This window comes from Cibotium barometz, chromosome 22 (assembly GCF_041138505.1).
Source record: "Cibotium barometz isolate CiBa-2024 chromosome 22, ASM4113850v1, whole genome shotgun sequence".
Taxonomy (NCBI): Eukaryota; Viridiplantae; Streptophyta; class Polypodiopsida; order Cyatheales; family Cibotiaceae; genus Cibotium; species Cibotium barometz.
Window position 1 is genome coordinate 31,966,044 of NC_141067.1, and position 10,451 is coordinate 31,976,494.

General features: G+C 38.9%; 1 protein-coding gene across 2 annotated transcripts; it reads left to right on the top strand.

Annotated features, from left to right (window-relative positions):
* The first annotated feature begins 2,551 nt into the window (after positions 1–2,551).
* On the top strand, positions 2,552–7,473 carry LOC147626542 (long chain acyl-CoA synthetase 9, chloroplastic-like). Of its 2 annotated transcripts, none has more exons than XM_086816603.1 (12): positions 2,552–2,688; positions 3,137–3,642; positions 4,116–4,196; positions 4,335–4,607; positions 4,770–4,901; positions 4,997–5,170; positions 5,261–5,490; positions 5,928–6,045; positions 6,139–6,270; positions 6,356–6,490; positions 6,582–6,788; positions 7,014–7,473. In XM_086816603.1, exons 2-12 carry the CDS (start codon positions 3,190–3,192, stop codon positions 7,176–7,178), a joined length of 2,100 nt encoding a protein of 699 aa, XP_086672729.1. In that variant the 5' UTR covers positions 2,552–2,688; positions 3,137–3,189; the 3' UTR covers positions 7,179–7,473. The 2 variants fall into 2 exon arrangements, with proteins under 2 accessions (XP_086672729.1, XP_086672730.1); XM_086816604.1 differs by having other exon boundaries at positions 2,569–2,712.
* Positions 7,474–10,451: the final 2,978 nt, after the last annotated feature.

The following is a 10,451-nucleotide window of genomic DNA, read 5'->3' on the forward strand; positions in this document are numbered from 1 at the left end:
ACATCTTCCCACATCATTCCCACATTCATTCACATCATCCCACATCATTTCCACATCATCCACACATCAATCCACATCCATTCACATCTTCCCACATCATTTCCACATTCATTCACATCATCCCACATCATTCACATCATCCACCCATCAATCCACATCATCCACACATCCATACATCAATCCACATCATCCACACATCAATCCACACATCACTTCTCATCTCTCCACATCATTCCACACATCCCACACATCACTTCTCATCTCTTCACATCATTTCACACATCCCACACATCAACCAGATCAAAAGTACAATTTCTCTACTTTTTATACTGACAGGACTTTCTAAGTCTCGGCCATTACTTGGCTCAGTTAAAGCAACTTTTTCTCAACTCAATTCAGTTAAATCTAAATTTTCGTTCACTTTAGGATCCTCGATCCTTTCAAGTATTCCAGATTCCTTTCCCAGGGAATCTAGCAATAAATTAGTCACAATTATTTACGTTCATTCAACCACGCATGTTTCTAGTCTTTTTCCAGGGAGTTCCTTTCCCGTTCAGAATGTACCCAAGATTCTGTTTTTCGAGAATCTAGACGTATACCCCATAATTCCAAAAGTTAATGTGTTCATAATTTCTCTTTCTGATTAAAATTTATCCATGTTTTCTCGATGCATTCCTATGAATATTTTCACATTCTTTTCTTAATTTTCACAAAATAAAATATGCTCAATATTCTTCTTTTTGAATAAAAGATTTATGCATACGACCTCATGGGATTTACAAAATCAATTATACCCATATTTCCTCTTTTCAGCATAAAACATTTGTGCTCCCAACTAGTTCATTTTTCTCTAAATGAATCATTTCTATAATTCTCATAAATTGAATAAATCTAGAAAATATGTACATAACCTCCTTTATTTTTCTGACAAATGAATAATACTCAAAACTCCACTTTTAACATAAAATTTATTTTGCATAAATTCATTCTCTAATGATATAAATTTTACCATAACTTCCTCACATTTTCTATGAATTGATAGTGGTTAAAATTCCACTTTTAGCATAAAAATTATTATGCATAATTTCATTTTCTAATGCTATAAATTTTGCCATATCTTCCCCACATTTTCTATAAATTGAGAATGCTTAAAACTCCACTTTTGGTATACAAATTAATTATGCATAAAATTTATTTTTTTAATGATAAAAATTTTGCCCTAGTTTTCCCACATTTTCTATGAAATGAGAATACTCAAAAGTTCACTTTTAGCATAAAATTTAATTTATGCAGAAACCTTCATTTTCTATTGATAAAATTTTTCTATAGTTTTCTCGCATTTACTATGAAATGAGAATGGTTAAAATTACACTTTTAACATAAAAATTAGTTTATGTATAAACCTAAGCTTAAACATAAACATTAATTCATCATAATCAAGAAAAACTTGGTTTTTAAGAGGAAACCCATAAAATAAAATGCTTCCCAAGCATGAGGGAGGTTGGGAAGAAGAATAACATTAAAAAGAGAGCATAAACAACATTGTTTAGGCTTACCCTTGGTTTGCTTGATTCTTTACCTTGCAAAAATTGTGTAGCCCTCATGGAAGAGGCTTGGCCACCAAGGGGGAAGGGTAATCTTTAAGAAAGAAGAGGTTTAGACATCGGAATCCTTGTTTATAGACCTACAACGGACAAGTGAAATTGGTGAGATAGCTTAGTCATATGTTTTGCATCTTAGCAAGTTGTCTGCCATTCCAAATGGAGAACCCGGGGATTTACCTATGGACCCTAATCAATATCAAGCCTTTTGTATCTTCTATATACACCACATGTTGGGAATAAGTTGTTCAATACTGTGCACGTTGTGCATCAATCCTATCATGATAGATCCTCTTTTCATCTAAATGTGAATTTGTGTTACATCGCACAATGTCTTTTCTCACATTACCAATTTGGCAATAATTTCATTGAAACAAGGTGAACCCTATAGTCTTCATTGTTGATGGGTGTTGCTCCTCTAGCCCTTCCATGATAGACCACTAAAGTTGCTACTTTAGCTACCGTCTCCAAACCGGTCCACTATTAATAATCCATGAGGCTCCCCATAATCGCCATGTAGCATTGGTGAGATCGGTTGAGAAATCTAATAACCACCACCACCGTGTAGAGGATAATGTGAAAACAAAACACATTGAGATTCGGTATCACTTTGTGCAGAAAGTGATTATGTGTAAAGAATCGAATTTCATTTAGGCATCTCTCGAGTTTGCACGTGAACACTCTCCATGAGTGTATGTATGCTCTACAAGTTTTAAATGGCAATGAAATAATAAACTTTTACATGTATATATATATATATATATATATATATAATAAACTTTTACATGTATATATATATATATATATACATATATATATAAGTGGGTCTATTGTGTATTTGTATTTAGGTATTGCACGGCCGGACAAGTGTCGGTAAAAACATGGCTTGTGTGTACCAGACACGTGAAGAGTTTTGATTGGCCAAATTAAAATTTATAAATCTTGTCTGTGTGTTTTTTTTCCTTGTAAATACGGCTATACCGATGCCGACGGCCATTGAACTTTGTTTTTAGCTTTGCAGCTTGAAGAATCTGTAGCATCTTCTTGCTCGCCATCGTTCTCTCCATCTCGAGCTCGCGCCCTCCGGGTAGATTTGCTTGAAAAAATTAGGGTGTCTCCCTGTTCTTGCAGCTTGAAATTTAGGGTTATTGACTGTTCTTTTGTTTCGTCATGGTGCGTACTCGCTTGCGCGTGCGTGCGTGCGTGCGTGCGTGCGTGTGAGAGAGAGAGAGAGAGAGAGAGAGAGAGAGAGAGAGAGAGATCAAGAAGTAGCAGTTTTTTTTTTGGGGGTTTTTTTTTGGCGTTTTTCAAGTCTGGCGCTTTAGCTCTTTGCTTGATTCCCTCTGAGATTTTGGGGTTTCCATGAATTGTTCGATTCTCTTAGATTTTAGGGTTTCTTATCCCGTGGTGTCTTGATTGCTCGATTCTCTTCGTTTTTGAAATTTAGAGTCAATTACGTTTACCTTGCCGAGTGCCTGATTTTCTTAGTTTTTAGGGTTTTTCGGGATGCTGACGTTAGCCATGTGTGTTTGCAGGACCTCAGAAAACGCAGGACCGCAAGCAGCTTCTCATCAAGAAAAAAGCTGCCATGGGGCCCATCTTCATCGGTATCCTTCTCCCTGTGGTGTTAGGCTTTGTGGTAAAGAGCAGGTCGGTCAAGAATGGTAAGGAAAGAGGGGTGACAGTAGACGTGGGAGGGGAGCCTGGTCTGGCAAAGAGGAACCACAGATTCGAAACCCTTGTGGAAACGCCATGGGAGGGTGCCACAACCCTAGCTACCCTCTTTGAGCAGGCATGCAAGATGCACACCTCGCAGAAGCTGCTTGGGACACGGGAGCTCATCAAGAAGGAGCTTGAGGCTGGTAGCGATGGCAGGGCTTTCGAGAAACTGACACTTGGGAGATACGCATGGGCTTCATATGGCGAAACTTTTGAGCGAGCCTGCAACTTTGCATCAGGCATTGTAGCCCTTGGGCATAAGAAGGGGGAGAGGTGTGCCATCTTTGCCGAAACGCGGGCTGATTGGTTCATCGCTTTGCAAGTAAGTTGTGCAAACATGCCTTCCTTTGTTTTCCCACACATTACAAGTATATGCCATTCTTAATGCACGATAAGTTGGTACTTGGTTGTTCTCATCATAAGAAGTGTGCAACCATGTTACCTCTATCCTTCCTCCCCCTGTCCCCTTTTCACGTTCTCTCTCTCTCTCTCTCTAACTATGCATTGCAAGTTTCCTCCCATGCTGGTGTAGGTTAGTATTTTGCCTACTGAGCTTTAGGATGTTTCTGAAGCTGCAGCTCCTAAATGAGCAGCGGCACGCATGTAGGATTTGTCATTTGATTCTGGGTGTCGACTATGTTAAGTATTGAAATGAAGGGTGCTGTATCTATTGTTATACTAATTGGCAAATTATCAGCAGTCAGTTTATTTATCATTCTATTTCATCAATGTTTGGCTGTTTGGGCACACCTGAATTTGAACAGGCTAACATATCAATGGTTGGCTGTATTTCAGGGTTGTTTCCGTCGCAATTTTTCAGTGGTTACTATCTATGCATCTTTGGGCGAAGATGCCCTTGTACATTGTTTAAATGAGGTAACAGCATGATGCTGCTTGTGTGATTTCAGAGTTTGACAATCAATTTGGGCGTTGTAATGATAATTCGGAACCGAGTCTGATTTTGTTGCAGATATTGAGCTGTCTGTAACACGCTTGTCAGTTGGTTTGTGACAGACAGAAGCTACCACAGTTATTTGCGACCAAAAGCAGATGAAAAAGCTCATCGACTTAGGTGAGAAGTTCGAGTCACTTCAGCGTGTCGTGTACATGCAAGAATTGGGGGAGACGTCTGAGCCATCATTTTCTAGCACTCCGAGCACCTGGGTCATTGCCCCCTTTGATAAAGTGGAACGGTTAGGACGGGAATCTCCATTGCAGCCAGACTTGCCTGCGGCAGGAGATGTTGCAGTTATAATGTACACTAGTGGAAGCACAGGTCTGCCCAAGGTGAGGTTTACTTTTGTTTTCAGTGTTTTTACCAACTGACATGGTAATAAATCTGGGGTGAGGATGCCAAATTGCATAAAATGTTGTTTGAGGCGCATACTTGTAGAGCCTGAAACCCTCATGCATTTATTGATTTTAGAATTGTTCTGGAATTTCTTACAGGGAGTGATAATGACTCATGGGAACATGGTGGCTCAAGTTGCTGGTGTTATGCATCTCGTTCCAGAACTAGATTCTAAAGATGTGTATATGGCATATCTACCACTTGCCCATGTTCTTGAACTAACTGCTGAGGTATTCAGCTGTTTCCTGTTAGTCTACAATTAAAATTCAAGTTGATCATTATTGATTGTCTCTCTAGTGATTTACTTTGCTAAGGACATGTGCAGTGTACTATATGTGCAACTGGAGCTGCAATCGGTTATGGCACTCCTTTAACTTTAACTGATACATCAAGTAAAATCAAGAAAGGCACTAAGGGTGATGCATCTGAGTTGAGTCCAACTCTCATGACTGCAGTTCCAGCTATCCTTGATCGGGTTCGTGATGGTGTTAGAAAAATGGTAAATCGTCCTACTAATGACTTCGTGGTGTCACAAGTTGAGCTTCTATTATTGATAGGATTGAAGTAAGTTTTTATTGTGATTCCATAGGTGGAGGCCAAAGGGGGAGTTTCAAAGAAACTATTCAACATTGCCTACCAAAGGAGACTAGCAGCCATGGAAGGGAGCTGGTTTGGAGCTTGGGGTCTGGAAAAGCTTCTCTGGGACACCCTAGTTTTCAAGAAGATTCGAGCTGTTCTCGGAGGGCGCATTCGTGGCATGCTTTCTGGTGGGGCTCCACTTTCTGGCGACACACAAAGATTTATCAACATCTGCATTGGGTAAATTTCTTTTCTGGCAATCATAGATGGGGCTATATTTCAATGTGAGTCACAAATTGTGACCTTGTTCATGGCTGCAATTGTGGAATTCTCTAAAGAGATAAATTGCTTTGGTTGGCTCATATGGTTAACCTTCTGGTCAAAATCAAGGCTTCCTCTCTAGAAGCACAAAATCTTTTTTATCATGAAACCCTAGAATACATTGTGGTATAGACTGTACCAATGTGCTCCTTCACCTCTTTCTCTCTCTTTTCATGACAGGTCACATTGAGAGCCTCTCTTTCATAACCAATTGGTTTACTGGATTAGATTGTAATCAACCCACTTGATAATCTTTTCATTAGCTAGGCAAATTGTGCTGAACATTTTTAAGTGCATAGACAATTTTTTGAAGTGCCTAGATTTATGAACTCGTCTTTAAATTGTGTTATGGCCAGGACACCAATTGGCCAAGGCTACGGCCTTACCGAGACATGTGCTGGAGCTACATTCTCCGAATGGGATGATAGTACAGTTGGACGTGTTGGTCCACCTGTCCCACATTGTTATATTAAGGTATCTTGCTATTTCATTCTCTAGTCAAAAAGAGGGTTCATTCTTTGTGAGGTGCAGTCTAAGCTCAATGTGTGTCTATTGTTTATTCGTCAGTTGATCAACTGGGAGGAAGGAGGATATACAATAACAGACAGTCCGATGCCAAGGGGCGAAATTCTCATTGGAGGACCCAGTGTTACGCCTGGATATTTTAAGAATCAAGCTAAAACAGATGAAGTCTACAAGGTGCACATCATAGCTTTTTGTGTTTTCAATGTCCTCATGCGGATAGGTTGTGGAATCTGGGATGCTGATTACATGCAACGTGCAGGTAGATGAGAGAGGTACAAGGTGGTTTTACACAGGTGACATTGGTCAATTCCACCCAGATGGGTGCTTGGAAATTGTTGACCGGAAAAAAGATATTGTCAAGCTTCAACATGGTGAATATGTTTCACTTGGGAAGGTATGCTGTAATCATGGGTGGAAGCTGGCCAAATTTTACTAGAGTTGGGAGTTGGTGAAATTCCAAATGTGCTCATATTGAATTTTTACAGGTGGAAGCTATTCTGGTGGTTAGCCCGTATGTGGAGAATATTATGGTACATGCTGATCCTTTTCACAGCTATGTTGTTGCGATATTAGTTGCATCACAAGCAGCCCTTGAAAGCTGGGCTCAAACGCAAGGAATTCAATACAAGGACTTTGACAAACTATGTCAAAGTAAAGAGGCAATCAATGAGGTTACTCTTTCACTGCAAAAGGTAAGTAAGATAGCTTTGCATCGTCATCAAGCATGCCAGAGTATTGCTCAGTACATACGTGAAGTGCTTTTATATGATATCTTTGCCAATTCGACACCAATGTGGCCAAAATTAAGTCCAGTATGCTGAATACATCTAGTGCTTTAGCCCACTAAAATTGGTCCCAGTTTATGCAATAACCGTGCTTTTTGCTCACACTAACGTGGCCAACACTTTCCATTGTAGGTGGGAAAAAATGTTAAGTTAGAAAGATTTGAAATACCAGCAAAAATCAAGCTTTTGTCAGAACCTTGGACTCCAGAGAGTGGTCTAGTCACAGCAGCCTTGAAACTTAAGAGAGAGAACTTGAGGAAAGTGTTTGCCGATGACTTGAAGGCTCTCTATGCATAAACACAAGTCACGCTACAACAGATTAAGTGTCTGTATGGTGGAGTCTTGGCACACAGCAAGCAAGGTTCTTCTCGAAAGGAAGTCCATGGCATTTTTCAGTAAGTGAATAGATGCAGTGTATCACAAAACAGCTGCACCTTGAGGTGTTGAGGATTAAAGTTTCTTTATGATCCAAAGCAGAAGGCTTATATGCTCAGGTGGTTCACTAGGCATACCTGTTACTCCCTTTCCCAACTATCTTTCAAAGAACAGTTTATAGTTTTCAATACTGGTTATTCAGCTTTATTTTTTGGAATCCTGCACCTTTTTTTGTTTTGGTTTTTGGACTTGAAAACATCAATACGTAGGCTGGTCTTCACTCAATGCACACTACTAGCATCACATTGCAAATTGCTTCCAGCACTCTCAGACAACTGACACTTAAGTCTTCACACTAAACCCTATCATGTGCACTCTCGAAAATTCACACCAACTACCTCAGGCAAATCAAGGATTCACACTTTTCATTACGATTTGTTACAGAGATCATGATTTTTTAACCTAGCAAAAGAGCATGGGAATTTAAGTCCTCCTTTGGGACTACTTTTGCTTGTTGCTTCTTCACTTATTTTCTCTGCTTCCTTTAATCTCTCCGTCTTATACTTCCTGTCGCTTATGAAAAATATTCTCTCACCAATGGAGAATTGTGACCCTTAACTTTTTCTGAGGAAACTACCCAAATTGACTTCAAAGAAGTAAGAAAGCTTTTACATGCTAAAGCACTGTGCAGACGATCATGAATTGAACCTGCAGCCTTGCACTGGACTTTTGTTCTTTACCAACTTGACCACATGGTGGGAGGCTAGTTTTAACACTGGACTTTTGTCCTTACCAACTTGATCACATGGTGTGGAACAATGAAACAGGAGACAGGGGAGAGGTAAATATTGGGTTCTATATTGTATAAGCAAGAAATGAAATGATAACATGCACTACACATCTCATTAGAAGGCATTTGGTTTGGGATTAGCTGAAGTATAAAGAAGCACTTTTAGAGTCGTGGCAAATAATGCAGTCAGAAGAACGTGATGTGGTAAGTAAAAGGATTGAATTTAAACTGTAGTAATGAAAATGGAGAAACGCACTTATGATGTGAGCTTAAAACCATCTTGTGCGAAGATTGTAGAGATCAATGTGCTTTAAACTTGTCAGTTTTCCAGCTACTTTCAATGAACTTCAAGCCATCTTGCACCAAGATCTCAGGGTTAAATGGAGGCACTCACTGCTCGTTGTAGAGCAAATGTCCTTGGGTAGGCTGCAGAGAAGTACCAGGGTCCACGTTCATTGTCTTTTAAATTTCAAGTTCTCCGGTCTCTCGTTTTGCCATGGATCTGTACCTTTGCCTTGGGCCCCTGCTATGGCAGTGTTCTCTTTGATTTCATGGGTGTATGATGTCTAGCATATGAAAGGTAAGTTGTAAGTGCATGCATGTGTACATGAAAACTAATGTGTCCATATAAAAATTTAGTGCATGCATGTTTATATCTTGATACAATAAGTTGGAGGTCTGGCTTAATTAGGTGAAAAACTATGCTGCCATGGATCTTTACCACTGCCCTACAATGTCATTGTTCTTTGAAGTTTGTGATTTCATGAATGCCTATATTATTACATGCTAAATGTTAGTCTATCTTGACTACTACATAAATAAGCTGACTGTTGGGCATGCACAATGGCATTTATCATAAATGAATGCCACAGTTTGAGTTTGTAGTCCAAACTCTAACCTAGACTTCAAAGTTTGGTGTGTGAATGCTTATTGTGAAAATGTTATGCCATTTTAATGCTAATTCAAGATCTTGAATTATAGGCTTTTATTTTATTAATATTTAATTTGAAAGCTTAATTGGTAATGTTTTATCATAATGATGATGTTGCTCAAAGCATTTGATGATTAGTTGAAGCATCGGTTGATCTTATCTTATAGCTTTAGCTAATTTAGTTAATGTTTGGCATATATGCATGATTTTTGTATATGTGGCTTACATGCACATGTCTTTATGTAAACTATCTGTGCCATGGCTTAAAAGGAGAATTAAGTCTTGTTTTTGAACCTTATATTTATTATGAATCTCTTCCTTAAGTTCTTTGTTTTGTAAGTTTAAATTATGGTGCAAATGTTTGTGTATGTATTTCACAATACATGTATTTCATAAAAGAATACAAGATATTGTCTACATAATAAATGAATCTTTGCCGAAAATAAATATGTTGCCTCAGTAAGGAACATTATTTAATTTGCCTTGATTTACCCAACAAACCCTCCAAATGCTCCAAGAGGAGGCGGGCATCTAGAGATGAACTCTTACATGGAGCTGAGGAGGAGAGAACATCACTCGAGACAAGTCTAAGTGCACCTCAGTTAGAGAAAGACTTAGAGAAAGAGTGCTATAGGCAAGCTAGGAATGCAACATGGATTGCCACCTTTGAGTGGGTATATTTTGATTTTTCCATTGCTAGGATTTTTTGCAAATATTACAAAAATGACATACGCTCAAAAAGTGATTTTGGAAAAGCAGGCTCTTTTAATGTGTAGCATAATGCTCTTACAGAGCATGCTAAAACCAGGGCTCATGAAGATGCTAAATGCATGTATGGGGCAAGAAAATCCTAATTGAAGATGGGATGAATAGATCTAAGGAGGTTGTTAACCAAGACACCCTTAATCTTTTTGCTACAGCATATCATGTTATAAAAGAAGTCTTTTCCTTCAATAACAGTCTTACAATTGTTATCCCATTTCAAGTTTTCTTATATGACACATGATCTTTACCACAATGATGAAGCATGTGCAATGTTTGTTTATTGCATAAGTGAAGCTCTATTACAATAAACTCTTCAAAGAGTGAAGGCCTCTACATACTATAGTCTCGTGATGGACGAGTCGACTGACATTGGCCCCACCCAACATCTAATTGTATATGCCTCTTTTGTAGAGGACTTTCAGTTAGCTACTGTATTTTTAGGGTTACTGGAAATTCAGGGTGGAACTATAGGTCATTTATTTGAAACTTGTATTTTCTTCTTGTTGTTGCAGGCACAGCTTAATCTTGATGCTGGCAACATAGTATGTCTTAGTACTGATGGTGCTTTAGCCATGATTGGGGACATGTGAATGGGCTAGCTGACCGTGTGAAATGAGTTAGTCCATACATGATGTATATTCACTGCATTGCTTGTCAGATGCAATCAAGAGGTTAGCATGTGCACAAGACATTGACAAGGTTGTGAATG

What these genes read in the sequence shown, in the direction of transcription:
- LOC147626542 (XM_086816603.1), top strand. Translation starts at nt 3,190, where the DNA reads ATGGGGCCCATCTTCATCGGTATCCTTCTCCCTGTGGTGTTAGGCTTT. An exon ending in TTCTTGAACTAACTGCTGAG is followed by an intron (nt 4,902 to 4,996) that starts GTATTCAGCTGT and finishes GGACATGTGCAG; the next exon opens with TGTACTATATGTGCAACTGG. An exon ending in TCCCACATTGTTATATTAAG is followed by an intron (nt 6,046 to 6,138) that starts GTATCTTGCTAT and finishes TTTATTCGTCAG; the next exon opens with TTGATCAACTGGGAGGAAGG.